We start from the raw sequence: 24,248 nt of genomic DNA, 5'->3' as shown, positions 1-24,248 counted from the left end.
GCATGGCAGGAAGCTTCCAAATGATCAACAGCTCTCTCAGGCCGAAGTCTTTGCTCTGATTTTCCAACTGTGCAAAACTGACACATTGCTTTAACACCAAAGGCAGGAATGTCCTCTCACTCTCTCCCTGTTGCCGGCTTCCCGGCATGTATTCAAGACTGAAATCATACACAGACATCACTGCCAACCAGCAATCCAATTTTGCCAACATCAAAATACAAGTTAGTGGATTGTTGTCGGTCCTCACCTCGAACTTGGCATCTTATAGTCACTTAATTCGTCTACCACTGCCCATTTCAATACCAGAAACTCCAATTTGTATACAGCAGGGCGGTTCCATTCACATGGTGACAAACTCTGGCTGATGAAAGCAACACATCTCAACTCCCTACCTTGGCCTCGATATAAAATGCCACCTAATCCTTCACGGCTTGAGTCTGTGCGCAGTACATACAGCAACTGGGGGTTTGCAAAGGCAACTGTTGACTATTTACTCTTTTCCAAAGGTGCTACCTGCCCGAGTTCCTCCAGCATTTTGTTTGTGTTGCCTGGATCTCTAGCATCTGCAATTTCCTTGTTTGTCTCCGAGATCTGAGACATTGAACCAATTTACTCCACTCTGGTGGCAGAGTATCCTCGATCTGTGGAACAGTGTATTGGCCTGTTCAGCGTTGATAATCAACACAGATTTACACCTTCCCATTCTTCTTCCTCACCACCATTATGGGCGATGCATAAGGACTTCTTGACTCAGAGATAGTTCCAGCTTCAATGGTAAATGCGTCAAATGCCTGTTGTAAAAGGATTTGTAAAGTAACTTGAGAACCTGTATCAAGTATGGCTCTAGCATGCCTTCAATCTGTATGGTGACATCAGAACTTGGCCTCACTAAGCCCTCAGGAATGGGATTTTGCAGCTTTGTACATTGCTTGATACACTGATTGGAACATATTCTCTCTGGGACACCAGGCCATTCCCTTACTGGGTCCCTCTGAAATTTCCTGTCTTCCTTTTCTGTTTAAGCAACCTCTGTGTTACTTTCTGGCGGTTTTCCAGTCCTTCACCCTCCCGCTTGAAACGTCCATCCTCTCCACGGTTGTAACAGAAAACACCAGTCATCCTCCTGGTCAAGAGACCCTTTTCAGCAGCGTTCCTCTGCTTAGCAAGTCCTACAGGCAGACTGGGACCTGCCATGTTCAGCTGCAGTAACAGAAGGCATCGACTGAAATGATGCGGCTGGTATGTTTCTCATTGCATTTTCAAAAACCTCTGCTTGTGCGGCAAAAGGAGCTACAACTGAAGACGTTACTGACTAACTCCATTTCTCAATCATATTTTCCTCCTCTCTCACTTCTCCAATTAGCTCAACAAAAGATGGAGGGGGCGCATTTTGCAGGTTACTCGAATTTGTCGAGCAATCAAGTCATGCTTTGGCGCACCCCTCAAACAATTTATCTCAGCCGGTTGAACGGCCCCTTTACTGTACAAATGATTCAGCAGTTTCTCTAACCCAAAAAGGTAGTCAAAAAGCCTCTCTCCTTCCTCCTGGAACGTGTGCCTAAACCTCATTATAAGATCAGATGAGCTGTCTGTAGTGCCAAAAGTGTCTTCCAGTACTTGCATATCGTTAGCTGACATGACTAAAGGATTTCCTGCTTTTAATAATCTCACTATATCAGCGGCTGTCCCCTTTAAACTATCCATCTCTGCTTTTTCATATTATCTGAGCATTGCCATCCATCCAGTAACTGGGATATCCGCTCAGCACAAGTTTCTTTCCCACTGGGTGCGGGCTTGAGTCCAGGGAGCATTCTCAACCTACCATAGCTTTGGCATTTATCGATCAGTGGATATAACAGCTAAAACCAGCTCAGAATTTACATCAGCAGCTGAGGGGACCATTAGACTTCTCACATCAGACAGAGTCTTCCCCTCCCTCCGCAGAAAAGCGAAGAACTTGTCTTTAAAATCTTCACCCTCAGCGCATTCAGCACCCCCACTTCCATTCCTGCCAACTCAAAAGATACGGACTGACCATAGCCCTGCCTCTCCAGGTAACCCTATTCTATCAGGCAGCGTGAATTCAGTTACGTCATTGGTGGTTTGTACTAACACACCTTTATCAACTGATTCATCAAAACGCCGATCAATCAGTGTAACTTTCCCCAATACTTTCACAGAACTCAACGTTCTTTATAACATTCTCATCAGTAACTCGGGCAGAAACCTCGCTCAAAACACAAGCATCTCGAGTGGATAATCCTTCCCATCGCAGCAGAGCTTGATCTACGCGGCATCCACATTACAAAACCTTAATTATGATGCACCTTAAATTCCACAAACCACAAACACGAGGAAATCTGCAGATGCTGGAATTTCAAGTAACACACATAAAAGTTGCTGGTGAACGCAGCAGGCCAGGCAGCATCTCTAGGAATAGGTACAGTCGGTGTTTCGGGCCAAGGCCCTTCATCAGGACTAACTGAAAGAAGAGCTAGTAAGAGATTTGAAAGTGGGAGGGGGAGATCCGAAATGATAGGAGAAGACACGAGGGGGAGGGATGGAGCCAAGAGCTGGACGGTTGATTGGCAAAAGGGATATGAGAGGATCATGGGACAGGAGGCCTAGGGAGAAAGAAAAGGGGGAGGGGGGGAAGCCCAGAGGATGGGGAATAATGGATGGGGTACGAGGGGTGGGTGGGGCATTAACAGAAGTTAGAGAAGTCAATGTTCATGCCATCAGGTTGGAGGCTACCCAGACGGAATATAAGGTGTTGTTCCTCCAACCTGAGTGTGGTTTCATCTTTACAGTAGAGGAGGCCGTGGATAGATATATCAGAATGGGAATGGGACGTGGAATTAAAATGTGTGGCCACTGGGAGATACTGCTTTCTCTGGCAGACAGAGCATAGGTGTTCAGCGAAACGGTCTCCCAGTCTGCGTCGGGTCTCACCAATATATAGAAGGCCGCACCGGGAACACAAGACACAGTATATCACCCCACAAAGCACTAGTTTACACGCAAATACACCGTTTATCCAATTTTTATACAGCATTTCATCCCAGAACGAAGCCCTCAAAAATGTAACCCTCCTCACCGTGGCTCATTAACTATCTGGCTAACCACCACAGGATTCAACAATGCACGGATAACGGCAAGACAGCCACCTCCAATAAACAACACAAGTCTACAGTTGGAATGATTCAGGTTCAACACAAACAGGAAAGTTGGAATGTTCCATTTAAGGGAACGCAAATTATGATGAATGGTGCAAAATACTGTCCCATGTAAAAGTTAACGTTCACCAGGAACCTACACCAGCATAAACTTAATGTGGAAGTACATCAACCTTAAAGAACAGTTAACAGAAAAGAAGGGCCCATTACAGTCGATAATATGCACACCAAAGTTGGAGCACGTTGCCGAATAGCTGTGTGTTTTGCTTTAATTACTCACGATCTGCGTGAAAAGCACCAGCCACGACTCAAACTTTCCTCCAAGTCCATTACGAACTAACTAGTCAACTCAGCAATTTGCGCTTCCTCCGAGGAGCCATTTCTCTGCACAAAGACCCACATTCTCATAGAAATTCAAGCAACACACATCAAAGTTGCTGGCGAACGCAGCAGGCCAGGCAGCATCTCTAGGAAGAGGTACAGTCGACGTTTCAGGCCGAGACCCTTTGTCAGAACTAACTGAAAGAAGAGCTAGTAAGAGATTTGAAAGTGGGAGGGGGAGAGGGAGATCCGAAATGATAGGAGAAGACAGGAGGGGGAGGGATGGAGCCAAGAGCTGGACAGTGTTCTCATAGAAATTTGATGCCGCCAATCTCTTATCCAATCCCATTGGGCAGAATGTTACCAGAACAAGCTCCAAATGCTAATACGAAATTCCTATAAGATAATCAAACGACTCCTTAGGTTAGCAGAAAGCGAAATACTGGACTGTAAAGTTTGATTAACACTAAACACCGCGTTTTACAAAAAAACTGCAGAAAATAAAATACTCAACAGCTTAAGTGTAGTAACACATTAAAACATGTTCTTAACCAGGGAATTGCACACAATATTTTAAAATAACAGGGTCTCTCAATCTCAGAAACCCGAATATTGAAGTCTTGTCTCCTTTGCACTTGCTGAATGATAATCCTACTAGCCAGAGACTTTTTTTTTCAATATTTTAATTAATTTTCTACGTAGGAGAATACAGAGCTCAAGAAAGAAGAAATATATCAAATACATTATACTGAATCGCACATACAAACTCCTTACTTTATATTCATACAAATTGATTAATTCATAATATTGAAATACAGTAAATTTATTATATGAAAAAAATCTAACCCACTACCAAGACCAAAGCTGATTAGTAGAGAAAAGAAAAAATGTATATTATTAGCCATCATCTGTGCTTTAACAACAAATCAGAGGTTTTGAAAATAATTCAAAAAAGGTCCCCACAATGTTTGAAAGTCTTGATTAGATTCAGAAATTGTAAACCGAATCTTCTCTAAATTTAAACATGACATCACATCACGCAGCCATTGAACGTGAGTGGGCGGGACCGCATCTTTCCATTTAAGCAAGAGCGCCCTCCTAGCCATATGAGAAATAAAGCCAAAATGTACAAATCAGATTTCTCCAAAATAATACCCTTTCCTCCAACAATACCAAATAAAGCGGTCAAAGGATTAGGCTTAAAATTTACTTTAAAAAGTACCGAGGAGATTTGAAATACTTCTTTCCAATATATTTCAAGACTCAGGAATGTCCAAAACATACGAATGAGTGAAGCTTCTCCATTATTACATTTATCACAATAAGGAGATATATCCAAATAAAAGCGAGACAACTTATCCTTGGTCATGTGGGCCCTATGCACCACTTTAAATTGTAGGAGAGAGTGGTGAGTGCATAACGATGAAGTGTTAACCAATTTAAAAATTTCATTCCAAGTTTCCTCAGAAATTGAAGTCTGTAAGTCTTGTTCCCAAAGATTTTGAATTTTATCTAAAGGAATACTTCTCATTCCCAGCAACATATTATAATTATTAGATACAGATCCATTATACAAAGGTTTCAAATTAAAAATTACATCTAGTAGATTCTTATCAGGACTTTTAGGAAATGTACATATTTGAAACCATAAAAAGTCTCTTATTTGTAGGTACCGAAAAAAGTGAGTTTTGGGTAAGCTATATTTAGCTGACAGTTGCTCAAACGAAAGACTTCCCTCCACAAACAAGTCCTGGAAGCATTTAATACCTAATCTATCCCACCTCTCCTGGAAGTTCCGGGAGTCTCCTGCATATTGATAGCGGCTCCCTGATGCCCGGAAACTATATACAATATCCCGGAAATTGATTTTTTTGAGAGGGAGACGGAGAGCGAGCATCTTGATTGGTCTCTCTTCGTACTAAGTAGACCTAACAGTTTTCTCTGTGGGCCGGCTTTATAGTCGACCTCAAAAATAATGACAGTGTTGCTCGCTGCACTGTTTGCAACAGTGACTTTTCTATTGCCCATGGTGGGTTAAAACGTAAACGACATGTTGAGGTAAGTTTAACAGGAGTCATTCGTTCATTAACGTGGCAAACGTTATTTAAGCTAGCTGCTAAGGAGCTACTCTATTGATGTCCTACGTGATGAGGCCAAACTCCCTGTAGACTTGCTTAAAGTTGTAATAGAATAAACATGATAATATAAGTACCTATTTTAATGTCACATTTTCTGCACATACCCAACTTGGTTTACAGATTAGACAAAATCACTAAACAAAGTATTACATACACGCTTGCAGGTCGACAGGGGGGCGGTGCTACCTCCCTGAAATGAGTTTTTGCAGGCTGGGATGTCTCCACATCTATCATAGAGGATTTAAACATAATTGGAAAAATGGGACTTGAAAGAGAAAATCTCAATAAGGCAAAGTATTTTCGGAATTGTACCCAAATTCTCATGGCTGTTTAACTACCAAATTGTCAGTTAACTTACTCAGGGAGAGACTTTAAAAGCAACTATCTCAACTTCGCCATTATTGCCATCCGTCAAGAACGCGGGCTTTCATTGGCTCTCCGTCTTCAACGTCACTGCAGATCGCCCAGCATGCCCCAGTGATGGAGACATGGCACCCCGCGATCGCGCTTTGCTTTTCTCGATCGAACAGTTCCACCGGCTTCACTTCCGCCCAAGCTCGGCGTCACTTCCTTCCGTGCGCTGGTGCTTAAGCGACCCCGTGGCCATCCCTAGCTCTCTTTCGTCAGCGTCCGGCGCTCGAGATGGCGGACAACCAGGTACCGGAGGGCGGCCGGACTGGAGGCCTGGCCCGGGGGAGAGGCATTGGCGATCGGAGACCCCCCCGGGGGTAGCGGGTGTGAGGCTAGACAGTCCTGGGGGTTGAAGCCGTGAGGGCAGGTTTGCTACTGGGAGAGAAAGCGTGGCCCGAGAGAGCGTGGGAGCGCGCCGGCGTCCGGGGCCGCGCCGTCAGGGTGTTCCGAGACCGGGTGCCGGGGCCGTAACCGCTGCCTTTTGCCTCCCTTCACAGACTGAGCGCGCCTACCAGAAGCAACCGACCGTCTTCCAGAATAAGAAGCGCGTGTTAGCGGCTGAGGGCGCCAAGGAGAAGCTGCCGCGCTACCACCGCAATGTGGGCCTAGGCTTCAAGACCCCGCGGGAGGTGAGCACCCTGGGCTTGTGGCTCTGTTTTTGGGCGGGGGGAAGGGGGGAGGATCGGGAGAGGCTAAAGCTGAGGTGCCGGGCTGCAAATGATGGTCATTCTCACGATGGTCTTCCGAATCTCTCCGGGATGCTGAAGACACTGCCTAATGGCTTCACTGATGCGCCTCTCTGCACTCTCTTACTCAAAGAATCCGGGGCAGCGCTCTGAGCCTAGATCCACCCTTCAGAAACCTGGATCTCGTTGCTTTAAACCTGCTTGTGTCTTTAAAACTGAAATCTAAAAGCCGGGATGTCTGTTTCGAGAAAGTGCATCCCCTCATTTATAACATGATGGAGAGAGGGGTGAGATGCATGTTTCGCCATCAAGTACATTGCTGGGTGACCTGACTGTAATTGCAACATCTCTTAGCCCTTGCTATCAAAAATCTCTACGGCTTAAATATTCAAAGATTATGTCATCCGTCCTTTGAAAGAGTTTCAAAGACAGTGATCTAAATGTGACTTCACTAATTTTCTGTATAACTGAAGAATATTCTTGCTACTCTTTTGTTCAATTCCTCTCAATAAGTAGTATCTTTTTTAACTTTATGTAGTAATTTGCATACCAGCCTTTTGCAAATCTAGATGCATCTGCAGCCTGGAGTTCATCTTTTGCCATTTACTTCTAAAGTTTTGTAACAAACTTTTTGTTACTTAGTTTTTATTTTTATTTAATGATCCAGTGTGGAATAGGCCCTTTTGGCTCTTCGAGCCCTGCTGCCACTACCCACTAATTTTGACTCTACTTAGCAGTTCTTTTATCTTTCTATTTAACCCATCACTTTATCTATATACTTGTTGTGTGCTTTCCTACCTATGTATTAACAAATTTGGCATTCGTGTCTTTGGTGCCTTCATCCTATTCATTAATATATTACTGCATAAATTTTAGATACAGTTCTGGTCCAAAAGTTATAGTCCTTCAATAAGCTTTGAGTAAACATCATGACTTGAACTAAGCATATATTCTGCCAAACATAGAACTGCACAAAACAGCGGTAAATTAAAACACCAGCCATCATCTCATCAAATGACAAGTCATGAAGAGCCACAAGACCTGCTCCTCTTGTGCAGATAGTGTTTAGGTTGGTGGTGCTCTGGTTAAACCAGACCTGGAGTATTGAATTCAGTTTTGGTCTCTTTATAGGAAACACACAAAAGCTTTGGAGATGGCACTGAGATTTATCAGGATGATGTCTGGATAAGAACGCATGTCTTAAGGGGAAAGATTGAGTGAGCAAGAGCTTTTATCTTTGGAGTGTAGCAGGATGACCAGTAACTTGATAGAGGTGTATGAGAGGCAAGGATAGATAGTGGTAGTATGTATCTTAACATAAGCTACAAAATATTGGAGGAACAAATTAGCATCTGATTCCCTTGTTATTCCTCTCCATAGATGCTGCCTGACGTGCTGAGCATTTTGTGTTGCTCTAAAGCATCTGTATAACAGAATCTCTTGTGTTTATGATTCCCTAACACACTCACTTCATAACAACATCACCCAGTTGTGTAATGTGTGACCTTTTGTTCCTAGGCCATTGATGGAACCTACATTGACAAGAAATGTCCATTTACTGGGAATGTGTCAATTCGAGGGCGTATCCTCACAGGTAGGGATGTCAATCTGGTTAAATCTATTCGTTCTATGCTGAGAAAGTAGTGGGTGTATGAGATGCTACCGTGCAAGCCCTGTAGTAGGACAATTGGAATAGGAGGTTTGTGTGGGAAGTTATTTGGTGATCATCTTTCAGTCCTTCACTGTGGGATCTGAATTATTGCTTGTATCTGGGAAGATTTACCGTGTAGATACTGTGCTGTGGTAGGAGACTGCTTGAAATGGTCAGATTGGTTGAAGTTGCTGGTTTGGTGATTACACTTGTGACCCACACTGATGCTGGGTGTTACAATGTGGGATACAAATAAGGACAAATATAAAAGTGCTGTGCAAATGTATTCTTCATATTGGTTTGTATTTCTATTGTGGGGAATGTTTTCTGGAATATTTGCGTTTCAAAGTTCTTTTGTGAAATCTCATCCAACTTTGCAGCATTATAAATAATGGTTGATGTTAGTGGAGAAGAGCTAGGGTGATTGTTTAGTGGAATTTTGTTCTTTCCATCATTGGGTTGGGAAAGAAAAGTCTGAAACTGACAGGTTGTACAAACTAATTCTGGTCTTGCAATTTTGGCTTGTATCACCTGTGTCAGTCACTACTCTTGGGTTCTGGGTACGTGGTATGATTCTGTAAGGATGCTTTGCCTATAATCTCCTGCTTTCTTTGCCAGGTGTTGTAACTAAAATGAAGATGCAACGGACCATTGTTATTCGCAGAGACTACCTTCATTACATCAGGAAATACAACCGTTTTGAGAAGCGACACAAGAACATGTCTGTGCACTTATCGCCTTGCTTCAGGTACTACACAGTTGAATTGTGTATGGAAGCTGTCTCTTTATGTTTGGAGGAGGGAGGACAGAAATGGCTTGAGCTAACATCAGTATCCAAGGAGGGATGCTCCCTCTGGCTCTATTGCTCCAATTTGTTTAAACTACTACTCCTTGTTATTCAGGTATTCAGGGCACTTCCATACTGGGAGTGGCTGATGGAAGGAGAAGTCCATTGCTGAGAGGAATCTTGTTAATTTCACAGACCATAGAAGAATGTTAGTATCAGCTGGTTTTTAACCGACCACAAGTTGCTGTGCAGTCACCCAAAGGGTCCATCAGCTCAAACTCAACTGCCTTCGTTTTCTCTCTTAGCCCCCATGCTCAGTGTTCTATCAGGAAGCCATGTAAACTTGGTAGTGTGGGAGCTGATTAAAAATCTTTTGCTGGCACCACAGGTGGTGGTATAAATCTGGAAGTTGGCAGCTTTTGGGGAAATGGAGTTTGCATGGGTTGGGATGTGATACCTTAGCTACTCCGGTGATCCTACTGGTGTGAGATTATGGCCAAGCAAGTGGCCCGGTACCTCCACCTGCTCTTCTACAGTGGTATTTCTTTCATGGGTGGGTATTTGATTCTGGCACTGAGCTTTTGTATTGTCAAACAGGGCAGATTTGCTCTACTCTAATTGCTGTGTCACCTGTTCCAGGGATGTGCAGAATGGAGACAGTGTGACTGTTGGAGAGTGCCGACCCCTCAGTAAGACCGTGCGTTTCAACGTCCTCAAAGTCACCAAGGCTGCAGGAGCCAAGAAACAGTTCCAGAAATTTTGAAGGGTAGTTGTAATGTAAATCATCTACAATAAAGTCTTTGTGAAAATATGTCACTTGGTGCCAGCATTTCACTGAACCACAGATTCTGCTAGTGTTGGGGAAATGTGAGGGACTGGCCCCAGATTAACTGAGCTACTTGTGGAATATAGGGTTGGCAATTGAATTGACTCAATATTCAGATGTCAGGTGCACAGTTTATTGCGTTGAATTTGATTATATCACACTATCTTTCCAATCTGGTTGCCTATTTCAAGACAAAAAAAAAATTATGTAATGGATGCAAGTGTGCACATGTGCAAACACTGGTTCCTGTGCAGTTTGACTCAAACGTGGCTCTGTAATGGCACTGGTGTCAGGGTTCTTATTTTCAAGCTGCATCTCAACTGTATTCCACCCCAAGCTGCTTTCGAACCTCATCCAAAATGCTCATCATCAGCTCACTGTCAGCCAGTGTCACCTGGGAACATTCCTTCAGTCCTGCAAGTGAAATAACAGAAAAACTTGCTTTCAAAATAGCACTCATGTTCCTTCCTGTGAGCCAGAGGGAGCACTGATTGCAGCCAAAAACAAATGCTATCTCAGTCGGGTGTTCAGTGACAATGGATAATGCTCCCAATGGTATAACATTGATTTGTTATCCTACCCCACTCCCCACTGTTACCATCAAACCACCGGAGTGGTGATCTGACAGGCAGACCATAAATATACCCCTCCCCATTACAGCAGTTAGTTTCACTAGGTATCCTGAAGGATGGGTAGAATATTACATGGAACTGGTAAGTGGTATTTGCATGTGCTACTTTACCTTTCTGAAGGCACCGCCGTACTTCCTCCGCCTCGTACCTTAGACCAATACTGTTGGTGAAGTTGAGGGGCTGAGATGGAGTTTGCAATGGGAACTCCTCTATGACTCCGTTGACCGTGAGACTTGTGGGGCACCACATGTGGCTTGGCACCTTGGAACAAACATGTCATTGAGCAGAATACAGCTTGAATAGTGTAACAATCATGTTCTCTTGGAGAATACATCAAGTTGGAAAGGCAGGATTGGTCAGTGCACCATTTGTTGGGGAGAGCGCCTGTATGATTTTAAGAGGCAACTAAATATATTAATGAGCGCAAGGTATTGATGTAGCTTGCATGGATTCAGTAAGATCTTTGACAAGGTCCACACTGGAAGGCTGATTCAAAAGATGAGAACCTAGGAGAAATTCAAGACAAGTCGCCAAATGGGATCAATATTGGTTTGGCAGTGGGACAAAGAGGATGAGGGTTACTTTAATGACTGGAAGCCAGTGACCCTGCTGGTATCGACAGGACGTAACAATGAAAATTGGTTTTGTTGATAGCATGTTGGACTACAGAATAATGAGCAGCAAGCTGAGAAGGACAATGGTAAATGGAACCCAATTCTTTAGCCCATCACCCCTACTGGGGCAACAGTAACTTGCGAAAGTCCTCTGTCCCAGAGTGGTGGTATTCAGAGCTTCTGCTGGTGTTTCTGTAGCACTGGGTTTTTACAGAATGCGGTTGCTATCCCCCTGCCCAGCCTCCAACCCTCCTTCCACAGCTGTGCTTGGGACTGTTCATTGTGGAGTTTTATACATGACTGACTGGTGTGAAGTAATGTATTTTGTGAGGTCTAATAAGATAGTGAATGGCAGTGATACAGCCAGTCAGGATGCTCTCAACTGTGCCCCTGTAGAAAGTTCTTAGGATTTGGGGGCCCATACCAAATTTCCTCAGCTGTCTGAGGTGAAAGAGGCGCTGCTGTGCCTTTTTCACCACACAGTTGGGTACAGACCACGTGAGGTCCTTAGTGATGTGGATGCCGAGGAGCTTAAAGCTGTTTACCCTCTCGACCCCAGATCCATTGATGTCAATAGGGGTTAGCCCGTCTCCATTCCTCCTGTAATCCACAACCAGCTTCCTTGTTTTTGTGACATTGAGGGAGAGGTTGTTTTCTTGACACTGTGTCAGAGATGACTTCTTCCCTGTAGGCCACCTTGTTATTGTTTGAGATAAGGCTAATCAATGTAGTGTCATCGGCAAGTTTAATTAGCAGATTAGAGCTGAGGGTGGCTGCAGGAAAGGACGTCAAACCTCAACAGTGGCTGCTGTCTGGCTCTATTGGGTAAAAATACCACAGATCTATCATCGAAAGCAAGGTAAGAGCAAAGAATTACCGTGATTATGCCCTTGGTACCACTGATAACTGCCTGGTTAGGAAGCTGTGTTGCCATGGTTACAGTTAATATAGCCATGCGTTTCCTGGAGTACTTCAGTACGATGGTCACTGTTTCATCAATACCTGCAGTAATACAAGAGGAAAGGTGGCCCTTTATTGGATGGATGAACTTGAGATAGTTCACTGGAGAGCAAGGAATCATGAGGAAAGGGGCATTTGTAGAGGCTTTCTGAAGTGATGGGTGTAGGACTGTCTCTCGTAGAATGGTTCACACTTGCCTTTCTCTGTGAGGAATCCTGTAGCATGAATGGAATCTGGCTTCTCACCATTGAAAACCATGCAGGCAAACTGTACACAGTAGCAGCCAATATCCAGGAGTACTCCTCCACCCAGCTCTTTCTCCACCACTCGTGGTGTCTCCAGCATCCACGTGCCAAATTCAGCTCTCACCATTTTAACCTCCCCCACATGATTCCGAGATAGTAGACTTCGAATCTTGTCGTAGACGGGGAAGAACCTTGACCAAAGACCCTGTAAGCACAATTGACAAGTCAAAGGACCAGGGCCTACACAATGTGTTGCTTTTTTAAATATATAAATGTGATCTTAATTTAGTCAGTAAAATTGTTTGCTTAAAATTTTAATGTGTAGTTAGAGCCCAAAGCTACAGTGTCAGGTGCCTTGGGTACATAGTCCTCTTGGATCCCAAGATGACACTTTGGAGTTTGCAACATTCTGGGATATTATGTTCAAAGCAGATGTATATTAAACACAATTTGGGATGATGAAAGGACTGTTGCAAAGGCAGAGCTTGGCATAAATAGTTTTACTACTGTTGAGGGAGCTTTAATATGTAACTGAGGTGAGGTGGCAGTGCTTGGGCCAGAGAGTGAGGCTGAAGGCATATTGAATCAGTAGGGCCTTGGTCTGAGGGTGAGGAACAACCCGAGGATTGAACAATTTAAGCACCAGATGAGATTGAGAAGGTCAGAGTGTCAGGGCCAAAAGAGAGGGACAGAACAGTTGGTGAGCTTTACTCGTCTCTGAACTGTGGCCTGTAACTGGTTCTGAGAGAGGCTGTGGACTCGATGTTTGTGAACATCAGTTCTAAGTTTTTTGCTTGCACAATTTGTTTTTTTTTAAATGGGTTTATTTAGTTTTTCGTTTTGTGGTTGCTTGTATAGAGATGGGTCTCAAAGTTATATGTAAACATTGATAATAAATCCACTTTGGACTTTCACAAACGAGAAAATCTGCAGATGCTGGATATAAGACCATATGACGAAGGAGCAGAATTCGGCCATCTGGCCCATCGAGTCTGCTGCGCCATTCAATCATGGCTGATCCTTTTTTCTATCATCTCAACCCCAGTTCTCAGCTTTCTCCCTGTAACCTTTGATGCCATGTCCAATCAAGAACTTAACAATCTCTGCCTTAATGACCTGGTCTCTACAGCTGCATGTGGCAACAAATTCACCACCCTTTGGCTAAAGAATTATCTCTGCATCTGTTTTGAGATGGCATCCCTCTATCCTGAGGCTGTGCCCTCTTGTCCTAGACTCTCCTGCCATCTTCCACATCTACTGTCTAGGCCTTTCAACATTCGAAAGGTTTCAGTGAGATCCCCCCTCATCCTTCTGAATTCCAGCAAGTACGGACCCAGAGCCAAACATTCCTCGTATGATAACTCTTTCATTCCTGAATCATCCTTGTGAACCCTCTCCAATGCCCAGCACATCTTTTCTAAGATGAGGGGCCCCAAACTGTTCACAATACTCAAGGTGAGGCCTCATCAGTGCCTCAGCTTCACATCCTTGCTCTTGTATTCTAGACCTCTTGAATTGAATGCTAACATAGCATTTACCTTCCTCACCACTACCTCAACCTGCAAGTTAACCTTCAGGGTGTTCTGCACAAGGACTCCCAAATCCCTCTGCATCTCAGATTCCTGGAATTTCTCCCCGTTTAGAAAATAGTCCACGTGTTTATTTCTACTACCAAAGTGCATGACCATGCATTTTCCAACATATTTCATTTACCACTTGTCTATTCTCCTAATCTAAGTCCTTCTGCATCTTATCTGTTTCCTCAACAGTACCTGCCTCTCCACCAGTCTTCGTATCATCTGCAAACTTGGCAACAAAGCCATCTATTCCATCTTCCAAATCATTTAAGTGTTCCCAACACCTATCCCTGCGGAACACCACTAGTCACTGGCAGCCAACCAGACAAGGATCCTATTACTCCTACTCACTGCCTCCTTCCAATCAGCCAATCCTCTAACAGTGTTAGTAACTTCCCTGTAATACCATGAACTCTTAACTTGGTAAGCAGCCTCATGTGTGGCACCTTGTCAAAGTCCTTCTGAGCAACAGACACAAAATGCTGCCTGGCCTGCTGAGTTCCTCCAGCATTTTGTGTCTTGCTACTTTGAACTTTCTTATATTTAGACAGTGTGGAGGGGACTATAATTATCTAACTTTGCTGCTGGGAATGTTTATTGGGAGATTATAGTATCACTTTTTCTTCACATATGTCCGACACTCGCTAACTGAAATAGGAAATAATTTAATTTCCAGCTCCATACAGTCTGTTCACATCAGCAGTTACTGTCGTGAAGTGCACTCACCTCCATGAGGAAGCAGTTGCAGGCTCGGGCCGTACACACCAGCTTTTGAACGTCTCTCAGATTCATGGCCATGGGCTTCTCACAGAGCACATTCTTCCCTGCCTGAAGCATGAGCAAAGTCATGTCCAGGTGCTGCGTGTTAATGGTCCCCACGTAGACAACATCTGTTAGTTAATCAATTCATTGTTACTTTGTGGGGGATAAAACCACTTTTCCTCCCGATCCACAGGCTAAAGTTATTCTACCTGAGCATGAACACCAATATAGAATGTCCCAATGGCTGCAGTTTCAAGTGGCAAGGCCTGTAGAAGTCCCATGGATGAGGTCTGCCCACTGGTTATTTTATATTGAAGATGCAACATCTGTCTGCCTAAATGGGTGAAGCTCAACACTAGATCAGGAGTTCCCATCCTGGGGTCTACAGACCCCTTGGTTCGTAGTAGTGGTTGGGAACCCCGGCTCCAGAAACTCAACACCACCCAGGACAAATTGTCACTGGCACCCCTTCCGCCAGCCTGCAAGTGTCTCTTCCACCACCGGCGCACTATGTCGTCTGTCAAAAAGCTGCCGCACTTGTGGGCCCCCAACTACCCATCAAGATATGGTGATTGATCATACACATTTCCAATGTGCATGGGTCAGTTTCTTCATCCTCGCTTTGTCAATGTTCTGGCTTCTAGTCCCCCTGAAATGAATGCTAACATTGCATGGGCAGGGCCACTAAGCAAGCTTCGTATCTCAAAGATAGAACAGTACAGCACAGGAACAGGTCCTTTGGCCCACAGTGTTGTGCTGAACCAGCTGAAAGTATATCAAAAACCCTAAAAACTCATCCCTTCTACCTACACAATGTCCCTATCCCTCCATATGCCTATTAAAAGCCTCTAATGTATTTGCCTCTGCACTAGTGAGTGAATAATTTACCCCTCACATCCCCTCTGAACGTACCCCCTTCTCACCTTCAGTGCATGCCCTCTAGTATCTGACATTTCTACCCTGGGGAAAAAGATACTGGATGTCCGTCTATGTCTCTCAATCTTATAAACCTCAGTCAGATCTCACCTCGGCCTCCTGTGCTCCAGGGAAAACAACCGAAGTTGTCCAGCCTCTCATGAACCATGCTCTGTGAACCAGGTGGCGGCCCTTCTGCACCCTCTCCAAAGCCTCAACATCTTTCCTACAGTGGGGTGCCCAGAACTGGATGCACTACTCCAGATGCGGCCTAACCGCATCTTTAAAAGTTGCAATGTAACTCTAGCCTTCTGACCTAGTAAAAGCAAGCCTTCGTAACCATCCTGAATGGGATGTGGGGCGACACCTCGTTAAACCCCAGCGCCCTGTAAGGCACAAGGCCCAGATCCCAGGACTTCTTACCTACATTGGGATCGTTCGCCAGCTCCTCGTACGAACCGTAGTATATCGGGATTTGGTGTCGCTCTGCAAAGTCCCGAGATCGCGAAAAGTCCCGGCTGGCCACAGCAACTGCCTGAGGAGAGAACAGTTCATTGCAACAATCCCTACTCCAGTCACTCCTCTCAAAAGTCTTGCACCTTTCAAAGGCTTTACACTCATACTTTGCTGCATTCTGGAGAATTCCGACCCGTTCCACCCCACTATCCTCACCCCAAGGCAAGCGCAAAGGTCAAAGTGCAGATGGTGCTCCGGTGTGGTCTCTGCGATCGCATCGCTACGTGTTTACTGTACAATCAATAGTGTGCGACCCAAAGTGCTTCCCAATCACTTCACGTGCAACAAATAGCCCCTTCACAGAACTAGGCGGTCCGCCGCGAAATACTTTCTCAGACAAGTCTTCCCAACACTTTCAGTCCCTAAAGCTGGCACGTACTGTATATGCAATGAGCTGCCATAGGTGGAAGCAGCAATATCCTTTTAAGATTGCTACATGGAGAAGCGGGACTGAGTGAGATAAGGGTCAAACTTAGGAAAGTGCACTATGACTGACTGATATTTTACTCCCCAATTCCATCTCCCCCACTTCCTGCTTTCCTCCAATCCTTTTCTCTTGCCCACTCTCGCCTGTGCATCTCTCTAACTCCCTCGTTTTTCTTTCCTGGTCTCTCTCCCTGTTTACATCTTCATCTCGTCCTTTTTGCCTCTTCCTTCGCCCCACGTTCTCCCTCCACAATCCCAGTCTCGCTTTACTCTCCGTCCTGTTTCGACCTGGTGGTCCGTGTCCGGGAGGGTCTTTAGAGCCACCACGAAATCGTGGCTGATTCTGCCAGCGCTGCAGATTCCCCAGCGAGTAGCCATCTGCTCTGCTCGATGCCAGCTCCCGGCGCCTGCGTGCTCGGCTGGCTTTTATCGAGGTGGAAGGTCTGCCTGTGCCGTCAGCACAAATAGCAGACGTGAATTAATGTTTAAACTCTGTAGATTCTACCTATCAGCGACCTAGAGTCACGGGTACCGACTTTGGAATGAAGGGGCATCCGGGTCACACCAAATTTATTAGCTAAATACATGTGTGTCATCATATACAACCGCAAGATTCGTTTTCTTGCAATAAATCCGAGAAACACAATAGAATCAATGAAAGTTCGCACCCCGGACAGATAAACAACTGTGTAAAAGACAACCGACTGTGTAAATGCAAAAGAAAAATACTTCAGTAATATTGTAACTACATCGTTAGATTAAGCTTTTTGTTTAAAATGATGCGTTATAGGTTATGAAAATTATGTGTTTGAATACGTCATGACATTAACGTCATAGGCGCGTGCCTCGCTTCCATTATAGACAAAGTTGTCCTCGCATTCTTGTTTATCTAACAATCCACTTGATGTTTTGGAATAACGAAACACAACAATGGCGACGAGGTAATTTTGAATAAACCCGAGACGGCTACCTACCCGTTGCAGCGCAGCGAGATCATCGAGTTTTGAAAAAAGCGCAGTGAGACGTTTGAGTTAAAATCGCAACAGCTGTCCTTTGGAAAGGAAGAGACTGTCGAGCTAATAAAAAGGCAGAAAACGGCTGGGTTCACGGGTTCTTAAACAGTGAATAGCGGATGATAATAATCCTATTTTTAAAAAAAGCAGAAATGGCTGGCTACAATTGCACAACAGATGACTGGATTTTGTATACGGAACAGATCGAACAATATTTTAAAGCAAATGGAATAGACGATGAGAAACAAGTATCAATTTTGCAGAGTGCATCGGGTGGATTTTGACTGCTCCAACCAAAACACTCAAAATGAGCTTTACTGATATCATGAAAGTAATGCAGGAACCTTTAGAGCCTAAACTATCGTTAATTGCAGAATGCTTAAAGTTTCGATTCAATTCAAGTTTAATTGTCATTCAACGGTACATGAATACAGCCAAACGAAACGGTGTTACTTTGGGGTCAAGATGCAAAACACAGTACCAACAGTCATACACAGCACAAAGCACACATAGCAAGATAGCAAGCACAGATGAAATAACAATCATGTAATTAAAAAGGCCAAAAACTCGTGCCATCGAGCCACAGTCAACCACAATAGTCCTACACAGTCCTCCAGTTTCGGCACCACCCCCAGCACTACTGCCCCAGGCAACACTGCAGCTTGAGGCCCAGTCTTCGCACATACTAGACCACAAGCCCATATAGAATATCAGTAAAAATACAAAATATATAGTCAGACCCCCTCCCCATCTATTGAAAACTTCAGTTGACCACAACACTCCCAGTGGAACACACCTGCCCTAACACCCCACCCCCTCAGGTGGCACCACAGCTTGCGGCCCAGTCCTTGCATATACGAGATAAGTAACCCATAAAGAATATCAGTGAAAATACAACCACACAAAATATGCACGTATATAGCCTGGGTACCTTTAGTACATTGAAACCTTCAGTCGACAACAAAAGAGCTTGTCTTCAGCCAAGCAAATACTGTGGGGGCAGCCCAGATGCTGCGTCGTGCTGCCCCCTGGTGGTGTGCACCAGCTCAGGTGCCTCTCTCCTAGCAGCTGTAAAGCAGGCAACCCCGTGAATTGAGGCTCTGAGTCCCTTGACTGCCGCCAAAATCTGCAGTTGAGCACATTAGGACTTGTCTTCTGTCCACTGTGCTTTGCACAGACTCAATCCTGGATGCCATGCCACCATGTCCATCCCCCCACCAGACAGTGCACCAGCTTCAGCGCTTCTTTCCTGGCCGCTGCAAACAGGCGACACCAAGGCCACACGGCTGCCCTGCCATCGGTCCCTGCTCTTAGCCAATAAATCAGCAAATCAAACTTACAGCATACCAGGTTGACAATGTCGATAAGGGTCTTGCGATCACAAGAAGAGTGACCATGGCGGCCACTCACCAATAGAGTGTAAGCCTCCATCAACTCAGGCAGCAGCACACCGCGTGGCTCCTTCATCATCTCCGCCAGCGAGCAGCTCACTGATGGCTGATGGTGTCGTTCGTGACGTATAGCAGGATCTTGCAATCATTAAAAGTAAGTTTAAGTGGGATAGTAGCACCTCTTGTTGGCCCTGTAGAAGCTGCTAAGACCAAACGCACTGCCATCTTACTGGTCAAAAGGAAGGGCAGTCCATTTCATGATATGCAGCTGAACTGAAGAGAATGAGCATTGTCAGTTCAATGATGGACTTCATGATTTACTGAGCGATCACTTAGTTTGTGGAACCTAACAAGAAAGCATTCAAAAACGGCTCCTAACTGAAGTACAACTTACATTTAAAAGAGCAGTTGAAATAGCTGTATCAGTGGAAGCATCAGACAGACACGATCAAGTTGCAGTCAGAAATGAAGGTGAGCGTTAACAGAATTGTAATGTCTAAACAGAAACCAGCCTGGCTGAATACATTGTATTACTGCACACAATACTCCAAATTAGGCATTCATTTAAGTACACACAAAAAATGTTGGAGGAACTCAGCAGAATCTGTGGAAATGAATGAACAGTCTACGTGTTCATCAGGACTGAGGAGGAATGGGAAGAAGCCAGAATAAGAAGGTGAAATAAGAAGCAGGGAGGTGATAGATGGAAATGGTAAAGGGCTGGAGAAGAAGGAATCTGATAGGAGAGGAGAGTGGGCCGGGGGAGAAAGGGAAGGAAGAAGGGAAGGGCATCAGAGAGAGGTGATAGGCAGGTTTGGGGAGGTGAAGGGGAGCCAGAATGGGGAATGGAAGAAGAGGGAAGGGAGAGGAGGAAAATTGCCAGAAGTTAGAGAAGTTCATGCCATCCGGTTGGAAGCTACCTGGACAGAATATGAGGCCTTGCTCCTGTAACCCGAGAGTGACAGTAGAGGAGTCCATGCACCGACATGTTGGGATGGAATGAGGACTGGAATTAAAATGGTTGGTTACTAGGAAATCCTGTTTTTTGTGGATGGACAAAGGTACTCGACAAAGTGGTCCCCCAGTCTAGGTCGGGTTTCACCAATGCAAAGGAGAGATGACCCCAACAGATTCAGATTCACAGATGAAGTGTTGCGTCACCATGGAAGGACTGAAGTAGTGCAACACTTTGTCATGGTCTGGTTGTGAAGTCCCCATTCTGGTTCATGGTCTGGTCCGTGGACTCAGGACTCCGGGTCTTCCAGCTGATCCTTGTTTGAGTTAATCATAGGCACCCGATTCCCATCTTTGGGCTTGCAATATAAGTAGCCTTGGGATTGAGTGTGGGCTGCTGGTTTGTCTTGTCAGTCCCCCTTGGAGCAACCTGCTGATGAAACCATTTGTGATCTCTAGGCCTGGTTGGACGGCCACTGCTTCATGGAGCTTTGTTGCCACTTGTTGGAGTGGTCTTTGTGGTATGGATTCGGCTGTTTTCCAGGCCAGCTGAGTGGCTGCCAGCCACTCTGAGCTAGGTAGGGATCTGGCTGTTTCTGCGGCCAGCTGAGGTTGCTGGCTAAACTGAGACTTGGAGCTACCCCGGAGCAGAGATGGAACTGTCTGTAGTTCTTTGGTGTTTGTCTCCTCTTGTTCTCGCCTCTGTGGGGTAAGTCAGGCTGTTTTGCCGTTGCCCTGCGGGGGTTGAGGTCATGTCTTGTCTTGTCTAGTCCTCGCCTCCGTGGGGTAAGTCAGGCCGTTTTGCCGTTGCCCTGCGGAGGTTGGGGTCATGTCTTGTCTTGTCCTCGCCTCTGTGGGGTAAGTCAGGCTGTCTTGCCGTTGCCCAGCGGGGGAACATGTCTTGTCTTTGCCTCTGTTGGGTAAGTCTGGCCGTCCTGCCGTTACCCAACAGGTGGACCTGTCCCACCTTGGTGTGGAGATGAAATTGAGTCCTGGCTTGTCGTAGGATAAGTCCCGGCTCTATGTCTATGTTCTGTCCTGCCTCATGTTAGTGTTGTGTTAAAGGTGAGTCCTGGTTGTCGAAGGATAAGTCCCGGCTCTATGTTGATGTTCAGTTCCCAGTCTGTCTCTCAGCTCCAGCCTCCGAGTTGTCAGCCTCTGCATTTCAAGACGAAGATCCCAAGCCAAGCTCCAAGAACCCAAGCCTCGAGGATCCTACACCACTCCAAGAACCCAAGCCTCGAGGATCCCACGCTGCTCCAAGAACCCAAGCCTCGAGGATCCCAAGCCAAGCCTCAAGACCCAAGACCCCAGCCTCAAGCCAAGCCTCAAGACCCAAGACCCCAGCCTCAAGCCAAGCTTCAAGACCCAAGACCTCAGCCTCAAGCCAAGCTTCAAGACCCAAGACCCCAGCCTCAAGCCAAGCCTCAAGACCCAAGACCCCAGCCTCAAGCCAAGCCTCAAGACCCAAGACCCCATCCTCAAGCCAAGCTCAAGTCCCAAGACCCCAGCCTCAAGCCAAGCTCAAGTCCCAAGACTCCAGCTGGCAGCCAAGTCATGTCCTTGCCTGGTTCTGGTGTCCGAGCCCGAGGCAAGACCCAGGTTCTGGGTCCTTGTCTAGTCTCAGGCTCGGAGTCCAAGCCTTGTCTCCTAGTCCATGGTTCCTAGTCCTGGTCCTGCTTTCCCTAGCCCAAGTCTGCATTCTTGTGGGAGTTGTGTACAGGCCACCTAACAGTAGTAGTGAGGTCGGAGATGGTATTAAACAGGAAATTAGAAATGTGTGCAATAAAGGAACAGCAGTTATAATGGGTGACTTCAATCTACATGTAGACTGGGTGAACCAAATTGGTAAAGGTGCTGAGGAAGAGGATTTCTTGGAATGTATGCGGGATGGTTTTTTGAACCAACATGTCGAGGAACCGACTAGAGAGCAGGCTATTCTGGACTGGGTTTTGAGCAATGAGGAAGGGTTAATTAGCGATCTTGTCGTGAGAGGCCCCTTGGGTAAGAGTGACCATAATATGGTGGAATTCTTCATTAACATGGAGAGTGACGTAGTTAATTCAGAAACAAAGGTTCTGAACTTAAAGAGGGGTAACTTTGAAGGTATGAGACATGAATTAGCTAAGCTAGACTGGCAAATGACACTTCAAGGATTGACGGTGGATATGCAATGGCAGGCTTAGAAGATTGAGGGGGGATCTGATTGAAACGTATAAGATCCTAAAGGGATTGGACAGGCTAGATGCAGGAAGATTGTTCCCGATGTTGGGGAGGTCTAGAACGAGGGGTCACAGTTTGAGGATAGAGGGGAAGCCTTTTAGGACCGAGGTTAGGAAAAACTTCTTCACACAGAGAGTGGTGAATCTGTGGAATTCTCTGCCACAGCAAACTGTTGAGGCCAGTTCATTAGCTATGTTTAAAAGGAAGTTAGATATGGCCCTTGTGGCTACAGGGGTCAGGGGGTATGGAGGGAAGGCTGGGTTCTGAGTTGGATGATCAGCCATGATCATAATAAATGGCGGTGCAGGCTCGAAGGGCCGAATGGCCTACTCCTGCACCTATTTTCTATGTTTCTATGTTTCTATGTTTCTACTCCTGGTCTGAATCCTGTCACGTCTTTACTCTAGTCAAGTCCTGTTCCTTGTACTTCAGTGTCTGTGTCTTGCATTTGGGTCAGTTCCCAGCACCCCCATGTGACACACTTCTTTTACCCAAAGTGAGGTTCCATCCCACCACCAATAGGTGGAAAGCCGTGGCCTGAATGGAAGACCTACACAGGAGCCTTCGGAATCATTGTGAACTAGCCTTAGAACTTTCTAAATCTACCCTTCATTAACTCCACTTAAAGAATGCATGACTTCCTCATGGGCTTTCCAATATACACTCAGTGGCCACTTTAATAGCCTACCCATTTCAAGATTTGATGTGTTATGCATTCAAAGATGTTCTTCTGCACACCACTATTGTAATGCGTGGTTACCCGAGTTACTATCGCCTTCCTATCAGCTTGAACCAGTCTGGTCATTCTCCTCTGACCTCTCTCATCAACAGGGCGTTTTTGCCCACAGAACTGCTGCTCACTGGATTTTTTTTTTCCTATTTCGTGCCATTCTCTGTAAACTCTAGAGACTGTTGTGCGTGAAAATTCCAGGGTATCAGCAATTTCTGAGCTACTCAAACCAACAATCATTCCATGGTCAAGGTCACTTGGATCACATTTTGTCCCCATTCTGCTGTTTGGTCTGAAAAACAACTGGACCTCTTGACCATGTCTGCATGTTCTGATGCACTGAGTTGCTGCCACATGATTGGCTGATTAGAGATTTGCATGAAGGAACAGGTGTACCTAATAAAGTGCCTACTGAGTGTAGATGCAAAACCTATCCTAGACTGTGATGCTATAAATCAAGTCTCCCTGATGCCTGATTTGCTGTTACAGGCTCAATCTTGTGGTCTGAACTGTTGTCCATATACAACCCTCATACACAAAGGGAAAAATGTGCAGACACCAACAGCATCCTTGTGAACGTAACATGAAATCACAAGACTGTGAATTCCTTCCCCCACAAATTAACAGGTTTGTAGAACAGACTGTGCAAGGGTAGTTAAAAGTGCAAAAATTAACTTGATTAAATGAGAACAACACAGATACTGTGATTGAATATTAAAAAGACTAATGATCATTAGCTGGTAAGATGAAGTGTCAATGGACTGTGGAATGTACCTCAGGGTCCAGGGGTCAGTCTGGTTAGAAACCAGGAGATAAAGCAGAATGTTGCCCTGGGTTTCTAGTATCTGCAGAATCTTGTGAGTTAGAGATTTATTCATTCTTTCAACCCATCCACGACGGCTTACATCAGGTCATAAGGTCAGTGCCAGGGGGTTTCAAGTTTTTAAAGGAACTGAAACGTGGAAACAAAGGAACCCTTTCCTGAAATTGTGTTCAAATCTCCAAGGATTCTTGTTGAGTAGGAACAATTCCTTCCCAAAGGAGAAAGTCCTAGAAGCTGACATTGAAGCAAAATGTGTAGGGAATACAGGTCCACAGTTCATTGAAAGTGGTGGCAGAGGAAGCTAGGTTTGCAAAAAAAGCTGTTGACACATTGGCCTTCCTAAATCAAAGTACTAAATGCAGGAGATGGGATGTTGAAGTTGTATAAGACGTTGGCATTTGTGCAGATTTCGTCAACTACCTACAGGAAAGATGTCAAGACAGTTGAAAGAGTACAGAGAAAATTTACAAG

The 24,248-nt window shown here is 45.2% G+C and overlaps 2 protein-coding genes and 1 non-coding gene across 4 annotated transcripts; 2 read left to right on the top strand and 1 right to left on the bottom strand.

Moving 5' to 3' along the window:
* Positions 1-6,136: 6,136 nt before the first annotated feature.
* Positions 6,137-9,981, top strand: rps11 (ribosomal protein S11). The gene is made up of 5 exons (XM_063062773.1): positions 6,137-6,292; positions 6,544-6,675; positions 8,251-8,326; positions 9,002-9,131; positions 9,810-9,981. Exons 1-5 carry the CDS (start codon positions 6,278-6,280, stop codon positions 9,931-9,933), a joined length of 477 nt encoding a protein of 158 aa, XP_062918843.1. The 5' UTR covers positions 6,137-6,277; the 3' UTR covers positions 9,934-9,981.
* Positions 6,759-6,845, top strand: LOC134354433 (small nucleolar RNA SNORD35). The gene has a single exon (XR_010019794.1). It is a non-coding gene; the product is annotated as a small nucleolar RNA SNORD35 (small nucleolar RNA).
* A 134-nt stretch (positions 9,982-10,115) lies between the features above and the next one.
* LOC134354055 (trans-1,2-dihydrobenzene-1,2-diol dehydrogenase-like) lies at positions 10,116-17,087 on the bottom strand. Of its 2 annotated transcripts, none has more exons than XM_063062772.1 (7): positions 16,932-17,087; positions 16,125-16,236; positions 14,751-14,914; positions 12,400-12,652; positions 12,120-12,244; positions 10,739-10,889; positions 10,116-10,410 (listed from the first exon to the last, which is right to left on the bottom strand). In XM_063062772.1, the coding sequence occupies exons 1-7, from the start codon at positions 17,019-17,021 to the stop codon at positions 10,313-10,315; spliced, it is 993 nt and encodes a 330-aa protein (XP_062918842.1). In that variant the 5' UTR covers positions 17,022-17,087; the 3' UTR covers positions 10,116-10,312. The 2 variants fall into 2 exon arrangements, with proteins under 2 accessions (XP_062918842.1, XP_062918841.1); XM_063062771.1 differs by having other exon boundaries at positions 16,914-17,048.
* Between the last annotated feature and the right edge of the window lie 7,161 nt (positions 17,088-24,248).

The sequence above is a fragment of the Mobula hypostoma genome, chromosome 11, assembly GCF_963921235.1.
Source record: "Mobula hypostoma chromosome 11, sMobHyp1.1, whole genome shotgun sequence".
Lineage (NCBI taxonomy): Eukaryota > Metazoa > Chordata > Chondrichthyes > Myliobatiformes > Myliobatidae > Mobula > Mobula hypostoma.
Note: the sequence above shows the minus strand (reverse complement) of the source record. Positions and strands in the feature narration are given on the sequence as shown.

Excerpts from the sequence above, each read along its gene's own strand:
- rps11 (XM_063062773.1), top strand. Across the intron at positions 8,327-9,001 it reads TCGAGGGCGTATCCTCACAG|GTGTTGTAACTAAAATGAAG; the intron begins GTAGGGATGTCA and ends TTTCTTTGCCAG. Across the intron at positions 9,132-9,809 it reads CACTTATCGCCTTGCTTCAG|GGATGTGCAGAATGGAGACA; the intron begins GTACTACACAGT and ends CACCTGTTCCAG.
- LOC134354055 (XM_063062771.1), bottom strand. The coding sequence starts at position 17,021 with ATGGCTACTCGCTGGGGAATCTGCAGCGCTGGCAGAATCAGCCACGAT. Across the intron at positions 12,653-14,750 it reads GCAACTGCTTCCTCATGGAG|GGTCTTTGGTCAAGGTTCTT; the intron begins GTGAGTGCACTT and ends TTGTGCTTACAG. Across the intron at positions 10,890-12,119 it reads GTACCAAGGGCATAATCACG|GTGCCAAGCCACATGTGGTG; the intron begins GTAATTCTTTGC and ends GTTTGTTCCAAG.